The 24,666-nt window shown below is 44.0% G+C and overlaps 1 protein-coding gene across 3 annotated transcripts in view; it reads left to right on the forward strand.

Annotated features, from left to right (window-relative positions):
- Fgd6 (FYVE, RhoGEF and PH domain containing 6) overlaps positions 1-24,666 on the forward strand; it is a 115,299-nt gene that overhangs the window by 6,414 nt on the left and 84,219 nt on the right. For 2 of the 3 annotated variants that reach the window (NM_001137645.1, XM_063264098.1), the window contains exon 2: positions 897-3,258. In NM_001137645.1, the coding sequence (NP_001131117.1) occupies positions 897-3,258 (2,362 nt within the window). The other variant, XM_039079738.2, reaches the window with a different exon arrangement.

Raw genomic sequence — 24,666 nt, forward strand, 5'->3', positions numbered from 1 at the left:
AAACAAAACCTACAGACACATAGTACTCGCTGGTGACAGATCAAAGATGTAATCTATTGCCCTTGGGAAATGAAATAAAAATGTGCAGACTGTATCTTCAGATACTTGCCAATCATTTGATCTTGGGCCAGGCCTGGGCATGTGACAGAATAAAGCTCTATAAAGAAATATGAAATTCCCGGTTAATCCTGGGACAGAGAAATAACAACCCTTCTTATGAACCTCAGTTAACAGCAAAGAATTTACTTTCTGGGTTTTTTTTTAAGGGAGGGGGTAGAAAATGTCTTCTTTCCACAGTGATTTTCCAGAATGTTTTTGGGGAGTTCTCTTAGGTAGACAGTCTTTATAACAGATCTTGTCTGTGTCACAGAATAGCGGTGCTTATTTATGTGAGAAACTTGAGAGTTGCAGATGATAGGCAACCCTTAATACGCAGTGGATGAGCTGAAGAGACTATATCAAGTTATTAAATAAAAGCCAGTGATTTAACTAATGTCAAAGTTAGAGGAGAATTAGTAGTAGACTAACTAAGAAATGTACAGTATATGCAAAGCTATATAGCTACACTAGAATTTAAGGACAATTTTAGGAATTTCCAGGAATAATGTTGACTGTATAAGATAATATAGCCTGTGTAGTAAAATGAAAGGTCATATTATTAGGAAATATTATTCAACAAGCATTGTGTTGTATGCCTGTAATACCGGCGTTAGAAAGACGTGCATGTCTGTGAGTTCAAGACCAGTCTGAGCTACATTGTAGGTGCCAAGCCAACCAGGGTTGCATAGCAAGACCTTGTCACAGAAAACAGTAAAGACAGGAAAATGTTTTTTGTCTTTATTTCCTCTTGTGTTTTGTCTACTTCATCGTCTAATTATTACATTTTTTTCCTCTAGAGCTGAAGAAGCCACCATTGGCTCCCAAGCCTAAGTTAGTGGGGACCAATAATAAGTCACCGCCTCCTCCTATTGCCCCTAAACCGGACATTGGAAATGCTAGTGTTCCACGGTTGACGAAGACCAAACCGGCAATTGCTCCAAAACCGAAAGTCCTGACAAACTCAGATGTTCAAGACGTCAAGGATCAACCCTCAAAGAAGCTCACTTTGAACCTGGAGGAGCGGGAGCCAGAATTACCCGAGAGCACTGGCAAGTTTAATTGCAAAGATGTCGGGGATGCACACGGTGATTATATTTTCCCAACATGTTCTTGCAGTTCTGGGTGTACTCATGAGCCTAGGACTCGCGAAAATCTGTGTGCAGAGCAGCTTGTTTTAGAGCCTCTGGGAATGAAAGAACATTTAGAGAATGGTAAAAATGGTGAGTCCTCAAAGAGGGGGAGCAGATGGAATTCAAGCCGTGAAAAGTGCCGGAGCCAAAGTGGAGTTGTTTTAAAGGCAAGCATCTTCGAAGAGAAGCTTAAAGAGGTTCTCACGCAGCCGAGATCAAGGTCACCTAGTAGTTCCCCAAGGAAGCACAGATGTCCAAATAAACCAGAAATGAATGGCGACCACAGTTGCGCCAGACAGGTCAGAATTGAGTTTGCAGACACCTCTTCTTCCCAGTCCAGCTTCGGAAAAGCTCCTCACAGCTGCCACACACAACCTCCCAGGGACAAATCTCAGAATCTCCAGACTTGTCAAGATGGCAGTGCTGAGAGCCTTGGTCCCTTTCATTCATGTGAGCTGGAGGGCAAAAGAGGGTGTTCCGGCGGAACTAGTCAGAAGTCGGAGGTCCAAGGTCTCGGTCCTGTAGAAATCCACTTACTACCGTATACCTCAAAGTTTCCAACGCCCAAGCCCAGAAGGACACACGCTGCTCGTCTGCGTCGCCAGAAGCATGTAGACACTCCTAGTGAAAGCACTGAAGAGCCAGAGAGCTCAAACAATGGCTCTTCTTGTCTCCATGAAGATAGTTTGAAAAACAATAAAGTCAGTGTTCTTCATCAGAATGCTTTGTCTAACCAGGGACCAGTGGATGAGGTGAGGCCAGGAAACAAGAAGGCATTGACCAGGGAGTCCAACAGTGACAGACAGGACTCAGTCAGCTCACAGAAAGCTGTGCAGCATGAAACGTCTTCTTTTGAAAAAGTGGCACCTTCTTTAGATACAGATTCTAGTTTGACTTCTGACAGCACGGTAGAAGACGGTTCTGATGTGTTACCTGCTGTGGACAGAGAGACTGCTTTCATACAATGCAGTCCTCAGCCTTTGAGCTTGCCTAAGCAAGTCAAATTAGCCTGTGCTGAACAGCAGCCAACTACCTGCAACAGGGAGGTGTCAGTGCCCCAGATACAAAAGGAATCTTCCTCGAGAATTGTTCCCAAAAAACCTCAAAGACACAGCTTGCCTGCGGCAGGGGTGCTTAAAAAGGCTGCATCAGAGGAACTAGTAGAAAAGAACTCTTCAAGTAAGGAAACCAATTCAGAGAAAGGTCTGCAAAGAAACCACCTTCAACATTTGGGTCCCTCAAACCATGGCATGTCACCGTCATCCTTTGATATGCCCAACCCAACTTCAGAAAAGCCAGTATGGAAGTTACCTCATCCTATTCTACCTTTTCCGGGGAGCCCAGAAGCCTTGAAGCGGGTCACTTTATCCTTAAATAATGAGCCTTCCATTTCCCTAACCAAGCCAAGAGCAAAATCCTTGTCTGCTGTGGATATGGACAGGTGCAGTAAGCCTTGCAAAGAGCCTCCAAAGAAAACGACTTTTAAAAAGTTGATTAACGTGAAGCTGTCCATTGGTTTCATAAAGAGTGATTTTCACAAATTTAAGTCAAAAAACTGCCAACATGGGGATGTCTCTACCGGACATTCGCTCGGTAGAGAGCCAAAAGGGCTTGAAAATAATTGGCAAGGTTTGGCCACAGGAGAAGAGAAGAAAAGTAAACCCATAAAGGCATATTCTGAAGAAAACTGCAGCCTGGAATCTCAAAAGGTGAAATCTTGGAGCCAGAGCAGTGCAACTAATGGTCAGAGAGCGGAGTCTTTGGATGACCAGATGCTCTCCCGGCACGCATCCTGTCAGGCCTCTAGTACAAGTGACTGTGGGCCAGAGTATGAAAATGTCCGCCATTATGAGGAGATACCAGAGTATGAGAACTTGCCTTTTGTCATGGCTCGAGGGAACCCTCCAGAATTGGGATGGCAGAATTCCAGCAGTGTGGAGGACACGGATGTAAGTCTGTATGAAGTGGAAGAGCCCTATGACGCTCCAGATGGCCAGCTGCAACTTGATCCGAGACATCAGCCTTGCAGGTAATACGTGGGTGTCAGCGAGACCTGCACTTTGGCATGCATCGTTGTAATTAGGCTTCCACAACTCTGTGATACAGGACTGCAGAGAGGAAAATCACTTACTGAGGAACCTATTGAGAAAACCTAGATGAAGGCGGTTCTGTGCTCAGATTCCCTTTGTCAGATAGCAGGAGCAAGTATTTGCATTGCAACCTTGTAAGATCTTAGCAGCCAATTCAGAGTTTAAATAGTGACAAGGTAGCTACTGCAAGGTCCCAGGATCCCGATATTCCAACATGGAAACTTAGGCAGGACATTGGTTTATTCTATGAGGTTTGTGACATTATGAAGTCCATGCTCTAGATCCTCAGATCTCGCCACTCTTTTTTTTTTTTTCTTTTTTCTTTTTTTCGGAGCTGGGGACCGAACCCAGGGCCTTCTGCTTGCTAGGCAAGCGCTCTACCACTGAGCTAAATCCCCAACCCAGATCTCGCCACTCTTTAAGCGTTATTTTGCTTGCTGACCTCGGTATTAACAGGGGAATTCAGGAAAGTTGTCTTCCTCTTTGTGTACACAGTACGTATGCCTCCTCTCTTACTGAGATTTTACTCATCTTCAGGGCTCCCTGCTAGCCAGTGCTGCCCTGTGTCTTCTAGCTCGGTCTGACTTATGGCCTGTTGTGCATTGATGCCTCTGGTGCTCTGTGTGTGTTTAAAGTATTTATGTACCTTTGACAATCTCATTCATGTACATGTGCGTTTTTGTCATTTTCAATCCCATTATCGTCCTGCACTCTCTCTCCTCCCACTGACCCCTTTCTCCTTCCCAATATGTTCACCCCTTCCTAGTTTCATTTCCTTTTGGTTTATGGGGACTTCATTTTCGTGTGCCCTACTAAATTTAATTACGGTTGTTTGCATGGGTCTGAGCGAATGGGGAGCTACTTACTGGAGCATGGACACCTTAACATTGTGGTTCAGTTTTAAGTGTCCTAAAGAGTTCTGTTCTTTCTTTTTATTCTCTGTAAGGCCAAACAAGGAGCCTAGTAAGTGCGGAGTGGACACAGGAGAAAAGGCCTGAAAAGGAGGCAGAGGACATAAGAACCACCCCGTCCCTCTCTCTCCCAGGCTGCAGAGCTGGCCTTTGCAGAGTTCCTCTTGTATGGCGTTGTCTTCAAGTTATCCAAGTGCTCAAGCCTTCAAGTGTGACTTGTAGAAGTACTGATATGCTTACCACATAGTGGCACTCCAAAGAGGAGTTGGGAATTAGTGGGCGAGTTTGATAAATGAAGTTGTCAAGCAAGTCGGACATCGAGTGACACAGGTTGTTTTGAGTTATATTAATTTTCAGATGCTCTGATGGTTTTTTTTTATTACAATCTTTACCTTTCCTCTTTTTACCTGTGAAAAGATTAATTCCTTTGCCAGTTTTTTTTTTCACGTCTGACCCCAATTTGCTTATACTTACTCCTAAATGTGAGTACGCATGCAAAGACTTCTTTCTTAGAGTAAACATTTTGGCAGACTTGACATCCGACTATTTAAAGAATTTACGTTTTCATATGTGTGATGCACTACCCATGGAGCAACTTCATTGGTCTTTCAAACGTGCTTTTGTTACACGCGTTCTTTCTGCACGAGTATGTGCCAGCGCATGTATTATGAGTTTGGTTTGCCTTTTTAGAGACACTGCTATCCTTGGCAACCATACCTTTTTTTTTCTTCATTGTAACAGGAGGCTTGACCTTTGGGGTTTGTTCCCTGTTGGCTCTCAGCTTTTCATCCAGAGGGTTTACCACTCACTATCTCTGATGTGGGAGGGTCCCTCACCTCTGGAATTTGTTTGTCTAGCCTGCTGCAGCCTTGAGGGGAAGCAGGTTTAGAGTAGATGGCCAACTGGTATACCTGGTCAGGGATCCCTAAGGAGGGTTCTTTCTGGAGAACACAGGGAACCCAGGGCTGCATTGGACGGGCTGTAGGCTGTCAAGGACAGCCTGGCAGAAGGCAGACAACCTCCACTTTTGAAGTCTGGGTTCCACAGAGAGGTTTTGTGTAAACCATGATCAGGGAGTCCTCAATGGGCTTTGAGAGACCTAAAGTGTGCCAGCTGAGTCCGAAGCCTTCAGCCATAGAACAAAGCCTGAGAGTGCATTCCTTTTACAGTTGACTAGTCAGAGAAGGATGAATGCAGAGCCTTCATGGGGAGGATACCGGAGAAGTGACAAGGTCAGTGAGACAGAGATGAAGAGAGTCTAGTGGAAATCCCAAAGGTGGGTCTGTTTGCCCAAAACGGAGGCCTGTGACTTGGCAGGATGCTGGCCCGGCATGCATTTTAAGTCTAGTACTTACTTGCCTAGTACATTCAGGTTCTCTTGGAGAGTCATCAGGAAAGTGTTCTGCAGTGTCTCAGCCCTCAGGGAAGGCAATCTGCTCTTCTCTGGAGCTCTGGGTTAGAGAGTCACTAGTCTTGGAGTCTGGAAACTTAAGCAACCAAATTCTGGATAAGTCAATCTGTTTGGCCAATTCAGAGTTATCCCAGTGGTCATCTTTAAAACACAGATGTTTTATAAAACTGAATGTTTACAAGTTTTATAATCTACTTGTCGTTTATCAGGAAATATTTAAATAATAGGCTGTCCCAAATTCCGGTTAGAGTTATAGTCTCAAACTCATAATTGTATCTCATCGTTTTTCCCAAAGAATAATGTTGGAAATGGATGTGAAAGTTCGAGGTTTTTGTTGTTTGTTGTTTTGTTTGGTTTTCCAGGCAGGGTTTCTCTCTGTAGTCCTAGCTGTGTAGATCAGGCTGACCTAAAACTTACAAGTCTGTCTGCTTCTGAGTCCCAAGTGCTGGGATTAAAGGCGCGGACCACTGAGGCCAGGCCCAGGTGAACTCTCTTACCCTTTCTGTGTGACCCTATGAGAGGTAAGCTGTGACTGAGGTGAGATCGAGCTCCTGTTATCTCAGGAATAGCTGGCAACTCCTCAGGGTTTGTGGAATGAGGAAATTAGGGGGCCTGGCCGAGCTGGCTGAGAGGTCTAGAGTTAAAGTACAGTGAGCGATAGGGAGGGCAGGGCGGGGTGGCTGTTTAGTAAGCAAAGGGCTTCTTCACTTCCTCCTCTCTTAAAATGTCTATCCCTTCTCTTCTCCCTACCGTTTTCCTTTGTAAACAGAGCTTTTCTGAGTTCAGGCAAGGGCGGGTGGTAACTAGAGAGGAGGGAAGAGGGTAAAGAGAGGTAGTGGGCAGCTGCAGAAGTAGAAGGTTGAATGAAGAGAGAACTCTGAAGGTGCAGAAGGGAGGAAGAGGCCTTCTGGATACAGAAACGTAAGCCACGTGTGTCACCGCTGGCCTGCTGCTTTTGTGTCTTAGAAGTAATTTCTCTGGAAGTAGGATGTGAGTCACTCTGGAATGTTCTGGTGTTTGGGGCAGTTTGTTTTGTTTGCTTTATTTTCCTTTTGAGACAAGAGTTTAGACCAGGATAGCCTAGAAGTCTTTATAGCACAGGCTGGCCTCAAACTTTGCCACTAACATGCCTGTCCTTTGGTTATAAAAACAGCTCCTGAAAGCCAAGTCTGATCCTGTCTACTTAAAAAAAAAAGTTTGCCTTTCTGCCAAAATACCATGTTGGACCACTGGGGCCCTGGGCGGTGTGGAGGGCATCATTGCAGTAGCTATCTGCCTCGCTACTATTTAAACTCTGAATGCAAATACTCGTTCCTGGGTCACCATTCAGGCCTGGAGTAAGACCTCTTCCCCAAAGTGTCTCAGACATCACAACCCTGAAACAGTTAGCAGGCAGCACAGGGTTAGACATCACAACCCTGAAACAGTTAGCAGGCAGCACAGGGTCTCACAGGGCACAGATGGTGACGTTCCAGCTGCTGCTTCTATCCAGGAAGTTTGGCTTCATGGGGAAGGATCTGAGATTCGGGTCGTTGATGTTACCTAACTGTAGGACAGCCAGCAAGGTGAGAGCATTCAACTCCTGAACTCTCCCCTTTGAAACTGAGGCAGATTTCTTGTTTCTGGAAAAAAAAAAAAGAAAAAACAACTTTATCTGGAAATGCTTGTGATGTCTTGGTTTGTTCTCACAGGCACTTAGAAAATGATGGCAGTTGGATTTTTCTAAATAATCTAGTAAACCCTCCAATTACTGACACCCCCCCCCATACATATTAAGCATGTGTGTGCATTGAGTGTTTATGGGCAAGTGAGGCCCCCGAATGAGGCAGCAGGTGATTACAGCACATGGTATTTTCATGGACAGTTGTACTGCCTGACAGGATATGAGGATCACTCGGGCTGTGGCACAGTTCAGTGATTCAGTGCTTGCCTGGTGTCCTAGGTACAGTGCTCAATACAACAAAAGCAAGCGGAGAGAGCCTTACAGATGTGTTGATACTCAAGCCATCGTTTTCTTTCTTTCTTTTTTTTTTCTTTTCTTTTTTTTCGGAGCTGGGGACCGAACCCAGGGCCTTGCGCCTGCTAGGCAAGCGCTCTACCACTGAGCTAAATCCCCAGCCCCAAGCCATCGTTTTCTTAAAGTAGACAGGATCGGACTTGGCTTTCAGGAGCTAACGGGTCCTGCTTTAATAACCACAGAACGGGCATGTTAGTGGTACTCTGGAGGGAGAAACCCGGCGAAATACCCACACAGAAGTAGGCTTAGAAATGTGAATCGTTCCTCAAACCTGCCCAGAAGTCCCAGCCTCAACAAGTTTGTATTCATCTCTCAAGTCTGACAGAAACAGAATAACAGCTAAAGCAAATAGACGTCAGAATAATCTCTTTCTTCAGTCATCTGTATAACTGTGATGAAGGCTGAGTATTATTTTGGGCTGGTTGTTCCTCTCCATGTTAAGCATGGAGCTGGGCGCACACACCGCACACAGGGTGTCTGTACTGTAAACGGGCAGACCCGGCCTAGCAGACTGTGTTTACCATCTGGATTTTAGTAATGTGATTAAACAGTAAACAAATAAACAATAAATTAATTGCACTAACGCAGCTTTTATGTTGTCATATCACTGATAAGGCCACACACAGCTTAGAAGGTGGGGGTGGGACGCATAATATTTCAATAGCGGCCCTTTCCTGTGAGCTATTTTTAGATTCAGGAAATATCAAAAATTGGTGTGCCTCTTTAACTGTGTGTGTCATAATAGTCACACAGTTTTGGCAAACCTCCTTGTTTACACACTTAGCCTATATTTGACACTATGGTAGAAGAGATGGATTGTATTCCCAGCGAGGCTCTCCTTTTACTTCTAAAATAGACTTTAGGAGTTAGTAAACTGTACCATCGTATCCAGTCATATCTCATTGTTTGTTTTTCGTCAGAGCAGATATATCAGTGTTTTATCAAATGCCTGCTTTCGAGGAGTTGGGTGTTTGATGTTGACTCTCATTATGTAGTCCAGGCTGGCCTCAAACCAAAGATCCTTCCAAGTCAACCTCTTAAGCTCTGAAATTATAGGTGTGCAGCGACATCAAACTCGGCTTATTCTGAACCCTTTTTGAAGCATGTGTTAGCCGGAGATTTAAGCAAACCCTGTGCACATGTGAGAGTCTGTGTGTTGTTCACATGGTACAAGTGTATGAGAGTACTACAGTATGTATACACATAGAGGTCAGAGGACAACCTCTCGTGTTACTTTTCACTCTCCACCTTCTGACACAGTCTCTTGGTTTTCCCATGTGCCAACTACTAGGGTTATGAACACCAGGCTGGCGGGCCTTCACGGTTCCAGGGATTCTCCTGCCTGTGTTTCCACCTGTGTCAACATAGCTCTGGGGTTACAGATGAGCACAATACCACATCAGCTTTACATGAGTTCTGGGGATTTGAACTCAGGTCCTCCAGCTTGTGTGGCAAGCATTACCCACCAACCCAGCCCTTTATGTTTTCCAGTTAAGAACAGAGCCACTTACTGCTCAGAGCTGTCAGAGTTCAGTCGCATAGGACTTATGCCAGATGGCTCACAGCTTCCTGGCACTCCTGCCCCAGAGATTGTTTGCCCTATTATGGCCTGTGTGGGCCCCTGTACATGTGTGGCATACAGTCATATAAATGCATAAATTAAGGGGAAAAAAGCCCTAGACAAACTCAGCAGTATAAAACTAATGTAGCTCAGAGATTACAATGCTCCCTTTATTAGTTTACTTGTCAATACCATACCCGTTAGCCTTTTCAAACCATGAATGTACGGGTACTCAAGTGTCAAGGGTGTGATTTCTCGGTTTATTAATGCCACCATCTTATTTCCTGTCACTCACCATTTCATTACTTTCAAATTACTTATCCATTTTCCTGCTGTCCCTTTTTTAACTTTAATTTTTAGATTTTTTTTATTTTATGTGAATCAAATTTGTTTTAATGATGTTTTGTATGTATGTATGTATGTATGTATGTATGTATGTATGTATGTATACCACATGTATGCCTGGTATCCACAGAAGTCAGAAAAGGCATCAGATCTGGAACGGGAGCTACAGATGGCTCTAAGCCACTATATGGGTAGTGGGAATTGAGCCTGGGTTTTGTAAGAGTGACCAGTGCTCTTAACTGCTGAGCCATTTCTCCACACCACTCCCCTGCTCTCTTGTATTGTCTAACATTAGGCTAAGAACCTAACTCCCACTCCATTTCTCCCACTCTGAAAAGCCGTTCCGAGTTGCAAATGTCTTAATTGATCTGGTTCGTCCACACGTTAATCAGTTGTCTACTTATCTTTACCTATGGGGCCTTAAAAGAACTGCGTGTGCAAGCCGGGTATTCCTGTAATTCTAGTATTTGGGAATTAGAGGCTGGGGGACCTTGAATTCTGAGTCATTCTTAGCTACATAGTCAAGCCTGGGCTACATGGGGCCCTGTCTCAAAAGAAAAGAAGAAAGGAAGAAAGAAAGAAAGAAAGAGAGAGAGAGAGAGAGAGAGAGAGAGAGAGAGAGAGAGAGAGAGAGAGAAAAGGAGTTTCAGTGCTTGGGGGCAAAGAAATCCGGTCACTGGCACATCTGCCTTGCTCTGCCAGTTTATTTTGGGAACATGTCCCCAGGACTGAAGTCAGAAGCCAGCGTTGTGAAGCGGTCAGTCAAACTTGGTGAAATCTCGATCCCAAAGTAGGTTTGTGTGTTGAGGAAATGATTACTTGGCAAGAAGTGGGGAAGGTGAGCTTGGCCTGAAAGTCTCCAGGTTGTTCAGGGGACTTCCAGATCCAGGGTCCTGTTTGTACAGAAGGGAACGAGCATTTTCCCCTCTCCGGAATCTGTAAGGAACAACCGCGCTTGTGTGTGACTTCTATAAGCCTTCCGTGTTCTTCCAGGGGAAACTTTGTCATCTTTTTCCTGGGGTCACAGAGATGCATTTGTTAGAGAAAGCCTTTTTGGATTAAGCAAGTGTGATGTTAATGTTAGCCCAATTCTTTTAATGCCTCTTTTGGTGGGGAGTGCGGTTGAGCAGGGTCTTGCGCTGTAGCCCTATCTGGCCTGGTACTCCAGTGTGACTGTACTTAATTTTCCTGCCTCAGTTTCCCCATGTGTTCCACAGTGCATGGATTTAAGAAACGTATAAAACTAAGGTGAAGACATAGCTCAGTTGGTAAAGTGTTTACTTAGCTCAGGCCCTGGGTTCAATCCCCAGCAATGCATTAAAAAAAAAAGGCATGGTGATAGTGGCTATAATTCCAGCACTCCTGGAACGGACCACCAGGTCAAAAACATCTTCAGTTATATAACAAGTTCCAGGCTAGCCTGTGCTATATGACATCCTACTTCAAAAGACTTTTTTTAGACTAAATTTTAGGTATAGAAAACAGTTTGTATCATATCACATTTGGTTTGGGTAAGCTAAGAAGAATCACAGTCAGTTGAAGGAAATGCTGGATTCAAAGTTAAGCTCAAAGCTGGCCACTGTGGGTAAACTCAAAGCTGGGCATTGGGGTATACACCTGTGATCAGAGCACTTGGCTGATGAGGCATAGACAGAAAGAAAGAAAGGAAGAAAGAAAGGAAGAAAGAAAGAAAGAAAGAAAGAAAGAAAGAAAGAAAGAAAGAAAGAAAGGAAGAAAGAAAGGAAGGAAGAAAGAAAGAAAGAAATACAGACAGACAGACAGACTACCTACTGTTTTCTGTTTTCTCAGTGGTAGGGAGAAATTGCTTTGGTGGTATGATCTGCCTCTGGTCATTTTGTTTGTGAATCTGTAGGAAAAGCAGTATTTGTAAGTAGTTTTGACACTGTCAAAGATAATCTGTCTCAGAAGTTGCAGGAAGAAGCAGGGCCCTGTGGACTGTCAGTGACGTAAACTGCCTTGATGTGCTGTCCAGGAAGAGGAGCTGTCTCCTGTAGTTACCTTTCCCGGTTTCTCAGAATTCTTTGTTTACACAGATTCTTGTTAGCTCCACTCGAGGGTAAATTGGAATGCCATTACACCCATTTATAAAGTAAAGACGTTGAATCACGTTGTTCCAGAAATTTTATGAAGATGAGGAAGGACGGGAGTGGAGCTGAATTCGGGTCTGGAGCCTGAGTCTTCAAAAGTGCATTTACTAGAGTCTCCCAGGGATCAGGTATTTTGGTTTCTGCTACAATAGAAGTTAAATAACAAGCACCAAAGAAAGCCAGTTTCCCCCAAATGTTTGGATTAAAATACAAAGAAAAACAAGTGTATTTAGTCTTTTTACATTCAACCTGGTGTGGTTGCTTGTGTTTGTTCAACTCTCGGCTCTTGTGGATTCAGTTGAAAACTTTGTGTTTTGGTTAGGTCGCTTATTTTGTCAGCATCAGCCTCATGATAATATTTATATAGGTGTTCACACCGGGACATATCCTGGTACCGTTTGAAACATAAAGAATAGATTTGCTGTGGCTTTCTAAATCTGCAAAGTAGTTCTGAATTTGTGATGGTTCGGCTGCTGCTAACCGGAGAGCAGGGACAGTACAGGGAAGGAATGGTTTGGCCCCCTCACCCCTGCCTTTCTCCTGGTCTGTGGGTGTATCAGCAGTCAGAAGCAGAGAGCTTTTGATTTTAGTGAGAAGCCCTTTAGCAACTTACCTGCCCCGCACAAGTCTAAGGAAGAAGATAAAGGACAGTATGTTTAACCACTCAGACCAGGCTATGGGAGGAGCAAGAGGGAGGGAAACAAATCCAAGTATGGTTTATCTGGTGATCGAAGTTCTTGATATCTTAGTCTGCCAGTCAGGAGTTTTGGCATTAAGAAAACTATTAAGGAGTCCCCCCCACAAAAAAATCAAGTAGCTTAAAGTAAATTAATTATACCTCTTAGTAGTTCTAGGTTAAATGTAGTCATAGACTTACTGCAGTTTACAACTAAAGGAGTCGCTACAACACTTATTTATCAGCCTCCTTTCTCATTAATGAAATCAAAACCCTAGATAGACTCATGGACTTTGGTTTGCTCTACCAAGAAACTGTAAGATAGGGCTGCAGCCTGGAGCTCGTAATCTTCCTTCTCCTTATGCTGGTGGAAGCATTCTAGGGAAAGTCAGAGGCCTTAGAAAGCTCCTTTCCATCTCAGTGGTGGGAAGATTCAGACTGGCTCGTATCATCCCCCAGTTCTGCTGTGAGAGATGCGATGGCTCACACAGCTGCCCCGGAACACAGACTTACGTGGCCCGGGGGGTTGAAAATGGGCTGGGGAGGAGAATGTTTGAATTAAGCAGGCTCTTTCAGCATGTGATTCGGAGTATGAGTTAGAGGGTGTGTTACTATGCTGCTCAGGTTGAAACTCCTAGCTAAGGTTCAAGTCATCCTCCTGCCCCAGCCTCAGCATACCACCAAACCTGGCTCAAAAATGTAAAACACGTTCTTTGCCTGTACCGCCTGATTCCTTCAACCCAGTGCTTCCTCTGCCCTACCAAAAGTCAGAGAGTCCCAAGTTCTAGAAATGCCCTTGGCACCAGACACCACAGGGTTGGTGTGTGACCAGAGTGTACTGTTATCACTTCTGGTTGGCCAAGCATTATGCTTGGAGCGATTGCATGTATGACTTAGTTCTTGCAATTCTGTAACGTGGATCTTACCATTTGAAGGACACGCAGACAGCAGATAGACAACCAACTATTGAACTGAGAGTTCCGATCCTGTGGCGAACCGACTCAAGTTATAGCCCCTTCATGTTAATTCTTCGCTGTGAGCCATGGCTTTGATATCTTATCATGCTCAATACTCGGAGAGGACTGGGAACCTTTTTTTTTTTTAACCCAGGAGGTATAAAGGAAAAACCAATCCTGTTTCAAATCTATTCCTAGTGCCTAGATTTTTTTTTCCCAAGCAAGAAAAGCTCAGTTATTGCTGTGTTTATGGCTAGGCAAGAGGTGCTTCAAACCCTGGAAACTGAATTACACCACATTTTCCATTTTGTGTGTTTAGTGGTAGCCACCACTCTAAGCAAGTCAAATGCGGTTTCTGTCATTCACGGAGAGCATTGTGTGTGTGGCTTATGCATACGGCTTACACAAGACTTGCTGTTTGACTCTCTTGTTTTCTGTTTCTCATTTGTGCTGTCAGGTCCTTTTTTCCCCCTAACCTCTGAAGTTCTCTGATTATTTAATAAAGCTAATCACTAAAGGAAATAATTTTGTAAGACTAAAATACCTTATCTAATAAGATAATATCACGTCTTTTTTTGAGATGAGAACAGACTGGCCTCAAACCTTTGACCCTCCTGCCTCAGCTTCCCAGGCAGTAGGGATGATAGGCATCTGTAGCTAGGGCTTAAATAAATGGGAGGGTCTTTCTCCCAGAGGCAGATGGTGACTGTGAGCTTTTTTTTTTTTTTAAGAAGTAGACTTTCTGGATATTCTGGGTCATGAGAAGGTTAGGACCTGGACACTAGATGCGGGTGTGTGTTCAGTAAGGATAAATTCAGAGCTGTTCCTCAGCGTATTGCTATGGCTACTAAGTTGGCCACTAACGTTGGCCTGTCGTAGGTTTGCTGTGCTTGCCTTTACTTTCGAGATGCTACTTCATGACCTATTACGTTTTGTTTTCCTTTCTTTTTCTCCCTTGGCATATCAGGTAGAAACTGATATAGATCTTCAGTGTATGCATGCATGAATACACTTGTGTGCATACATGCTTGTGCGAGTGCAGTTTGTGTGTGTGTGTGTGTGTGTGTGTGTGTATTCGGAAATGTATGTGAATGTGTGCTTTTGAGTGTGCATGTGTTCGAGTGTGTGTGAGTGTGTGTGTGGGAGTGTGTGTGGGAGTGTATGTGTGAGTGTGTGTGTATGAGTGTGTGTGAATGTGTGTCAGTGTGTGTGTGTGAGTGAGTCTGTGGGTGTGCGTGTGGGTGTGTGGGAGTGAGTGTGTGTGTGTGTGTGTGTGTGTGTGTTAAGGGTTCAGTCTTCACCTATCCCACTGGCATGGTTCATCCTGCCTAGGCGCTAGTAACCACAGTCTGTCTCATTGCAAGCAAATCTGTGCCATAAATCATATTTAAATTACCTCCATGCACACCTCTTGGGTATTTTTACACTATTTGCATACTTTAATTACTGTGCTAGTTGTAACAGGTTTCTCTAAAGTAAGCTGGATAAGACTGTCTACAATTAGGTAGACGCAGGTACGTGAAGGTACTCAAACCGTATTTCAGTTAAAATGTCCTGTAATCCAGACTTTCAATGGATTTGTAATGTTTTTCTCAATTTAAGTCAAACTAAAACCTACCTAGAAATGCCCATGTTTGTTAGGCTGGTCGTCATTCCTGTGGAAAGGCGCATGAGCGGAGGCCTGTGGTGTTGTGTAACTCACTTCCTGCCTTCCTTGCTCTCCCACTTTTCCTGGTTGAGGCAGGGTGGAAGGGGGACAGCACTGGGCTGCCCTTCTGGCCTTCGGAGAGCCTAGTAGGCTCTGATGGCCTTCATCTTCAGATAGGTCTGGATGGCCAGAGATTCCTGCCTACAGATAGTCGTTTTCAGAGGGCTCTGGTTTTCATGGGACCACTGTGACATTTTAACTGCTAATGGGGTGCTTTCAGGTCACTCCCTCTTACTTAGCTAACTGGATGCTTCAGAGTCCGTTGGATTCTTAGATTTTATTTGTTGGATTATATAGTAACTTATAAGTGAAATTGATAGTAAAATGCGTTTTTTTTCTTTCTCTCTTTTTTTTTCTCAAGACCTGGTCTTGCTATACACACAGTCTTGGCTGACTTGGAGCTCTGTATGTAAAACTCACAATGAATCACTGCGCCTGGCTCATTTCTCTCACTTCAGTGGAAGTTCATTAGCCAGCCCTTTAATTCCCACACTTGAGAGGCAGAGGCCAGCAAATCTTTTTGAGGTCCTCCTGATCTACATCTTGAGTTCTAGGCCAGCCAAGACCTAGACCCTTCAGAGTCTCAAAAAACATCTGGGAAATCAAGAAGCATAGAATCGTCCCCTGTTCTATTCATGCTCCAGGCAGCTCTTAGCCTCTAGACATGGTTTATTGTTGTTCTTGGACATTTTTATTGATACAGTTATAGATTCAAATGAAGCAAAGAAATAATAGAGAGAGGAGAGAGGAGGAGAGGGAGAGGGAGAGAAAAGAGAGAGGGAGAGGGAGAGGAGCTAAGCATATTTAATGTGGTCCCTTACCTTCAGTGGTAATATTTTATAAACCTTGTGAGAAAAGGATCACAACCAGGAAGTGACCTTTGATAAAATTCACTAAGGTTTAGGCTTCCTCAGAGTCTGTCCTTGCCTTTTTAAAGCCACCCACCCCTCTGTCACCTCTCTCCCCTGTCCCTGGCAACAGCTAATCCCGCTAAAGCATTTCGCATTTCAGCTTTCCCGGTATAGAAAATGCAGCTGTGCAGGATGCGGCCGCTGCCACTCACCATGGCTCTCTCTCTGGAGGTCCGTCCAACTTGTCCCTGTCAGCCGGCCTCTACAGAATTCCTGTCAGCCGATACACAGGCTGGCTGTGCTGTTTGGCCTCTTACAAACCAAGCTGTCAGGGACATTTCTTTTGGACACTTTCATTCCTTTGGATAAGGCCGGAACAGTGCGTTTACTTAGGTGATACTTAGTTCTGTAAGAAATCATCAAGCCCGTTTTGAAATTTTATTTTTCACTATTGTGTGTATAAGGTGTGTGTGTGTGTGTGTGTGTGTGTGTGTGTGTGTGTGTGTGTGTGTGTGTTTGTTGTATACCTGTGGAGGGCAGAAGACAACTTCGTGATTGGTCTTTCTCACTCCACCTTTACATGGGTTCTAGGGACTGAATTCATGTAGTTAGACAAGCAGCAGGTTCTTTAGCTCTTTACTCTCTGAGCCATCTCGCCAACCCAGAAATTGTCTGGCCATTTTCTGGAGCAAGGGCACCGGGCTACGTTCCCAGCCTGGTGAAGCTCCGGAGAGGCAGGGGTCCAGTGTCTCAGCCTGTTGGCCAGTAGTAGGTGACTGTTACCGGTTTTAGTTTTTAGAGCGTGATATGTGTGTAATGATCTCCTATTGCGCTTTTAGTTTGAATTTCCCTGGTGGTTAATGATGTTGAATGCCGTTTCAATGTCCTGTTTGTCCTCTGTATATACACTTAAGTGAAGTCACTGTTTATTTTTTTCTGTGGTGCTGGGGGTAAAAACCCCAGGCCTTACTTATGCCAAACAGATGCTGACCATTAAGGTACAGCCCAATCCGTCCTCGGCCCCCTACGCCTGCTCGTGTGTGTGTGTGTGTGTGTGTGTGTGTGTGTGTGTGTGTGTGTGCGCACGTGCGTGCGTGCGTGCTGCGTGTGTGTGTTTTGAGAGTGGTTGGGTTATTTGATTATACGTATTACTATTTTTTTGAGGAAAATGATTTATATGATTAGCTTTTACAGCTCGGGCTCATCACCTTCCTACCCCAGCCTACTGAGTGTTGGGATTACGTTATCCATCCAGCTCAGTTCATCGTTCTTTTTAAGACTTACTTCGTTATTAAACCTTATTCCGGCGGGCTGGAGAGATGGCTCAGTGGTTAGGAGCACTGGCTGCTCTTCCAGAGGTCCTGAGTTCAATTCCCAGCAACCACATGGTGGCTCACAACCATCTGTAATGGGATCTGATGCCCTCTTCTGGTGTGTCTGTAGACAGAGATGGTGTACTCATATACATTAAATAAAATAAAAAATCTTTAAAAAAAAACCTTATTGGCACCGCACTCGCTATTAAATACATCTCTAGCTCTGTACTCTAGTGTTAAGGCCTTTTGTGTCTGGCCGCAGTCAGCCTCGCAGGCTTCTGATCTTGTTACCTCTTCTGCTGACCATGTCAGTTCCCCTTGGTTATACTTACAGCCCTGCTACACTGTCTAATAAACTCCTTACCCAGACACGACTTCCTACCCTGTAGGCTCCACTCAGTGCCATCCTTTAGTATGTGCTGGGGCTTACTCTGCCCGTTCATGCAGACAGGATATCATGTAGACTAGATTGGCCTCAGACTTACTATGTGCCAGAGGATGACTTCAACCTGAGCTTCTCTTGCCTTCACCTTCCAGGAGCTGCAGTGACAGGGTTGGGCCAGCACATCCAGTTTTGTCCAGTTCTGCATGGCAAACCCAGGGCTTCATGCCTGCCGGGCAAGCACTCGGCTCACTGACTCACACCCTTAGTCCTTCCTCTTCTGACCTCGGAAGAAGGACAGATAACACCCCTACACATACCTTGCTGCTTTCTATCCACTTACTCAGTTTCGTTTTTTTCTTCCTGCCATTTCCCGTTATAGCAGTGCTTTGTCTGCTTATGACTCTGTCCCTTGTAAAGCATGGCCTCCGTGACCTTGGGAGGTGCACTGTGTTACATCACTGTATCACTAGTGCTTGGAATGGGTGTTGGCAGAGAGTCGGAATGGATGTGGCCGTACGTTGTAGCATATTGTTTAGCATATACTACTCATACTGCAATAAAAATAACAGTGTTTACTGTACTCCACTGCTTACCAAGCAGTGTACGACACCCTGTCCCGAGGTGTTTAATGGTTACACAGCACTAACTTACCATTCCTTTGTAATACTTCATTGATCTCCCCCTCCAGCCACAAATACGGGAGAGTCAGCACTGGGAGACATCACACCTAGCTGGTACTGCACAGGCGAGGCGATTACATCGGTGCGAATAGCAATGAGGTTACATACTGTTCTGTTTGTGTGAGGTCAGAGTCTAGGTGCAGTTTGAGTACACTAGTGTCCCACTGACCTGGCTCCCAGAATGCACAGGAAACATCTGTTAATTTTGTTACATGGATTGGGAGGATTGCTGCTGTCGGCTAAAAGAGTGTTCCTTTGGAGAAGAGAGAGTGAGCTAGTTCACAAGGAGCATCTGGGGCTGGAGAGATGGCTCAGCGGTTAAGAGCACTGACTGCTCTTCCAGAGGTCCTGAGTTCAAGTCCCAGCAACCACATGGTGGCTCACAACCATCTGTAATGGGATCTGGTGCCCTCTTCAGGTGTGTCTGAGACAGTGTACTTATATATAATAAATAAATCTTTTTAAAAAAGAAAGAAAAATCATAGGGAGCATCTGACTCTATCGTGGGATGGCTGGGATGGCTCAGTGTGCTTTCTTACATAACTCAGGACCATGTGTCCAGGGGAGCCCTGTCCCCAGTGAGATGTGCTCTCCATATCAATCACTGATGAAGAAAATGCCCCAGGCTTGCCTAAGGGCCAGTCCAACAGAAGCATTCTCTGAGATTCCTCTTCTCAGATGACTCTAGCATGTGTCAAGCTGACAAAAACAAAACAAACAAAAAAACCTCAAAAAACCATCATGTACTGTTCAGAAAGTACAATTGTAACTGACAAAACAAAAATTTAAAAAAAAATCTAAAGATTGAAGCAATTCATTTTAAATAAAGAACTGTCTATGTCTTCAGTATACTAAGAATAGGAGTGAAAAAAATCTAGACAACTTACATAGATTGTTTTTGGAGTTAGCAACAAGTTTACCAAGATGTCCTGGTGAGAAATATCCTGGTAAGATGTCCATTTGGGAAAAATATATACATATATATGTATATATATATATGTGTGTCTATATTATATACACATATGTGTATGTATACACATATACATGTATGTGTGATGTGTATTTATGTGATATATATATATATATAAATACACATATATAACATGTAATCAGGAGTAAAGGAATGAATGATTTCTGCATGCTTGTGCTCAGCTTTCTTTCTACTTTTATATACACTCAGGGAATGGTCCTGCTCACTTTTAGGCCGGGTCCCTCCTACATCAATTAAGATAATCAAGACCATTTCCAACAAAGGCACTCATAGGCCAGCCCGATGTAGACATCCCTTCTTAAGACTCTCTCCCCGGTGAGTCTAGATTATGTCAAGGTAACAATTAAAAGAACCATTGCAGCAACTTCCCTCTTTAAAATCTCTGCTATTCTTTCTAGTTCTTGGGCTGCAGAGTAAGTTCTCAACCAGCCTACACTGTAGAGTAAGACCCTGTTTCAGAAAACTATACTGTGTTGCAAAGTAGAGCCTGGTGTACTCAGCCCCCAAGAGGCCAGGTGGGAGGAGCAAGGGCTCCAAGAAAGCTTAGGCTTCCTAAGAAGCAGCCCACCTCGCCCCTTTCAACAGGCAGTGTGGAAAGAAAATTGGCCTTAATGTTTAGTGAAGAATATAAAAGAAAACTCAGAAGGACAAAAGCTTTCTGTGGCTGAAAGAAATGGATTGGAACTCATTAACACACATAAAATCTTTTAATAGGACAGAATTTAAATATTATAAAAATAAGCAAATGTGTCAACTCTAGCTAAGCTTAGAGTTTGTCTGATGCTCGAATTACTTTAGGTATGCTTTGGTCTGTAGTCGTTCCCGGTTAACTATTAATTCTTTCACACAATAAAGAGTCTAAAACGAGATCTCAGCTACTTTTTGTGTGTCATTATATTAGGTTGATAACGAGTAGGAGCGCTAAGCCAGCTAGGTGTTGTAGCACATGGAGTCAATCTGTGCCATGTACAAAACATGTCGGGAAGCAGACGAACAAGATAGCAGTTCTAAACACTCATTCTTCGGAGCCTGTTAAAAAAGGAAAAGTGTTTTGTGAACCTGACGTCAGCACTCTCCAAGTGAATGTGCTCTCTGTGTGCCCGCTGAAATCTTGTCCCAGTTAGGGTTTCTGTTGGCTGCTCTGCTGGAACCCTCCCTCCAGGTAGACACTGTCAGTCAGACCTGTGTTTATGAATGCAGTTCAAAGCAGCTGGTGCGCGTTTCCACATTACCCCATCTCCTGATGCTCAACTGCGAGCATTTCTTCCTTCCGTTTACCTTGCAATATATAAAGACTTGATCATTGACCTTGAGCTGAGATAGAAGAGATCTGGGGTACTGGAAGAGTTCCTTTAGAGACTGTCTGCAGTCAGTATGAGGAAAATATGATTGCTGTGGCTTAACCAGACTGTAGCAACATGGTCTGATTGGTTGGTTGGGGTAGTTGCTTTATCATTTATGAGGAAAACGAAATAGGAAAACCTGTCTTCAACTTGCCCTGCCTTTGACTTTTCCCTTCACAGATACTAAAAAAGAAAACTTTCATGAGAACTGCTTAAAATATCTGATACTGGTAAACTTGGGGAGGGAGAATGGGGACTTTAAAACTCTGTGTTAATTTAATTATAAAAATTATATAGAACTTTTTAAATTTATAAAATAAGAGATATTCTTTTTATTCCCCTGTTACTAGGGAAAGAAGTCTTTTTTTTTTTAATTGTTTTTGTTTGGTTTTTGCTGTTGGTTTGTTTTTCTCTTCATTATGGAAAGTTTTAGCACTAATGGAAAGTTTAGGAGGCGTCACAGTGTCTCTGGGAGTCTATTGTTTGGTGAACAGGGAGAGAAAGACAGACTGACCTAGCAGATGGTCAGGATCAGAGCCCCATCTTCCTCTGCCTAGGTTTGTGTCCAACTCAAAGCCCGACCTATTGGCTGCTTGTAACCAGGGAGAGCAAGGTGCGCCCAGGCATAGATGGGTGGTGTGCCCCTCTGCCTGCTTACCACCCCTTGCTTTCTTCTCTATTCATAGACAGAACAAGGGTACTCTGTAAACTGGTCACAGAAAATAGGAAAACAGCAGCTTTGGTGCATTGGTGAGGAGGTTGTTCAGCGTCGGGCTTAGGCTCTTTGCCGCTGTTTCCATTCCTCGAGGTGATTATTACTCTGTAGAGACAAAGAGTGTGCTTAAGAGGTAAAGTGACTAAAGTCCCTTTAGGAATAAAAGACAATATAATGCAGAACTAGAGGGTTTTACCCCACAAGTAGGAAGCCACCCTGAAGCATCAGAACTAATCTCAGAGCCCTAGGAGATGTGCTGCGGGGCTCACCGGACTTCAGCGTAGGAAGGAGTTCTTTACCCAGACGCTTAGACTCAGACACTTAGACAGGAGGTGAGCAGTTTCACATGACTGATAACATGGAGGCTCTTCTCAAGTAATCGCCTCTCCGCTTCTGGGTGGCAGGGTCTGCAGCAATCGTGGTTTTCCCTTGAGTATGACAGATAATACTATGTAGGAGAGGATAAAAGGACAGGCAGCCTAGCTCTCTGTACAGAAGCATTGTCTGTGAATCACTTGAGTTGATTGATATAGTCCTCGCAGAGTTCTGGTGAGTAGGCCCACTATTGTCTCATTTTATGAATGAGAAAAACTGAAGCACAGAGAAGTGAAAGACTTACTAAAATTCCATGAAACCAGTAAGTGCAGGCTGGGACCCAAACACCAGTCATTTTGGTTCAGAGCAGGTGTAATTACACAGCAGACTAGCAAACCTTACCCTCGGAAGGCCAGTGGGGAATATTTTATACTCAACAAGCCATAACTTTCCTCTCGTACCTACACAGCTATACCTGTGCAGAACTGTATGAAAACAAGCATTCTCGGTTCCAGTAAGACTGATCTGTAGGCACATTCCTTTATAACATAAACTTCTTTTTGCAGTAGGAAGCGAAGTACCCTTAGTTCATTTCTAAATAGGGGTTTCATACTTCCTTAAAGTGGAAAAAGCCTTAGAGACTGCATTTCAAGTTAAAAGTCTGATGTTGTATAGCATTTTCACATGTCAAATAGTTTGGTTTTTTTTTTCACCCTTCGAAAGGATACCTGGGGAGCCAAACATGGCAGTGCACCATAATGCCAGCAATCGGGGGACCAAGGTGGGACTGCCAATTTGAGCTTAGCCTGGGCTATTAAGACTCTGCATCACAAAAGAAAACAAAAGTTCTTAACGTGGTAGGCATTATAAAAACAAGTGGCAGGTGGATACACCTAACTGCACTGTACTGTCCCCACTCAGATACTAAGATTAAGTCTGATTCATCCCTGCAACACCTAGGTCAGGTTTGTATCAAATTCTGGACTTACTAGGGGCGAACAAGAACAGATCTAGGTTCCGGCCATTTTATCTACTTGATAAACCCCAGTGCTTTTCTCTTCGGATGACACTTTTTGCTCTGTTTTTTTTATTTTTTAAAAATATTAAAAAACTTTTTTTACAGTTATTTTATTTTGTGTAGTTGAGTGTTTTGCCTGCTTGTATGTCTGTGTCCTGTGTGCATGACTGAATCCCGGGGAAGTCAGAAGAGGCATTGGATCCCTTAGAACTGAAGTATGGACAGTTTTGAGCCACCATGTAGGTGCTAGGAACTGAACCCGGGTCCTCTACAAGAGCGACAAGTGTTCTTAACCTATTTTCTATCTCCAGCCCCTCCTTTATTGTTGATACTGTTGTTTTGTTTTTTTATGTTGTTGTTGTTGTTGTATTTCCCTCCTCAAACCCTTCCATATACCTCTCCTTGATCTCGTTTACGTATGACCTATTTTTTAATTAATTATTATTATAACACACAAACACATGCGTGCATGTGCACACGCACACGCGCGCACACACACAGGCAGACAGGCAGACAGACAGACACACTCCTATATTTCTAAATACATAAATACAGCGTGGTCAGTCTTTATAATGTCCCTGTCTGTATGTTTTCAGAGCTGATTGTTTGGTATTGTGTAACCAGTTGATGTGTTCTTTCCCTGGGGAAGACAGTTTTATTCACAGCATTCCTTAGCTGCCTGCACTTCTCTGTGTAGGGTGGAGGTTTCATGAGCCCCCGTCCTCCTCTCTGTCACTATTCCGCTCATGTTTTAGAAGTCATGTGGTGAGACTTCGTGGTCATAGCTCCTGACTTTCCTAGGAGTCACACAGCCTGTCCCCCGGCTCTTACAGTTGTCTTTCCACTCCCTCATCCTCTGATCCCTGGGCCTTAGGTATAGGAGTTAGGGTGTAGATGTATTGTGTGGGACTGGGCCCCACAACGCCGCATGGTCATTGCTTGTGCTTTTCTGTAATGGTCTCCACACGTTGTAAAAAGAAGTTTCTTTGATGAGGGGTGCGACTGACTCTTATCTGCCTAGACCCTGAGGATTAGTTTAAATTGTATTTATTTCTTGTCTTCTGGGTATGGTAGACGTGCTAGCATTGTTTCGTTTAACTTTAATAGCAGGTGGTAGTCTTTCTATTTATGGTTGAAAGGAACATTTCATTAAAAAGCTTAAGAAGCTAACCAGTTACATAGAGACCAATGAGAGGGAGAGCCTGGCTTCAAACACAAGTCCGCTTTGGACTAAGACAGTGTTTGCTTCCCTGTGGAGGATAGTGTCTCCTTTGCTCCTGGTTAGCAATGCCTGGGGTCCTCTTCAGAGTGGACCTGTATCCCCCTTCTTAAATAGATGGTTGTCTTTACTTCTTTTACATGTCCCTGACTCTACGTCTTTAGAAGATGCCATCATAGTTTGCTATTACTGTTGAGCTTTTCTGAGGAGGCGGCTTTCCAAGATTCTAAAAATAAACAGAATTAGTCAACAGTATAGCTAGTGGGAGGCACCCTGATCCGTAGGACGGAGGGAGTGGGGAAAGTCCAGTGTGTTAGCGCCTCGATATAATTCCTACTTGAAGGAGTATGAGGCAAGAGGATCAGGAGTCTGAGCATCTCCCAGGCTACATCGCAGGACTCTGTTCTTAAAGCAAAGAGTAGATGAAGAAAGCCTGATAGCATATTCATGGTAGAGCACTTATCCCACACGGGCAAAACCCTAGGTTCATTCCTCAGTGATGAATAAACATAAAAGAATGGAGGAGAATACCTGCCCGACTGCAATTAGCTCCCCTGGTTTTGAGAAAATAGGCCCGTGTCTCAGGGCGCTCTGTGGGAGAGTGTTCTGTTTGGGTCTTTGGTGTTATTGATTCATAGCTGTTCCCGAGGAGGAGACATTTACGAGAAACCTTTTCTGTCTCATACACACGGAAGGCAGATGGTGCTGGAATTATTCACAGGTATCCGTGAATGAGGAAGTGAACTAAATATAATCATGAGGAACAATTTAACCCCGTCCAACATTGCCTCCTTACAGACGCCCAAGCCACTTACTATCCT

Source organism: Rattus norvegicus, chromosome 7 (genome assembly GCF_036323735.1).
Source record: "Rattus norvegicus strain BN/NHsdMcwi chromosome 7, GRCr8, whole genome shotgun sequence".
Taxonomy (NCBI): domain Eukaryota; kingdom Metazoa; phylum Chordata; class Mammalia; order Rodentia; family Muridae; genus Rattus; species Rattus norvegicus.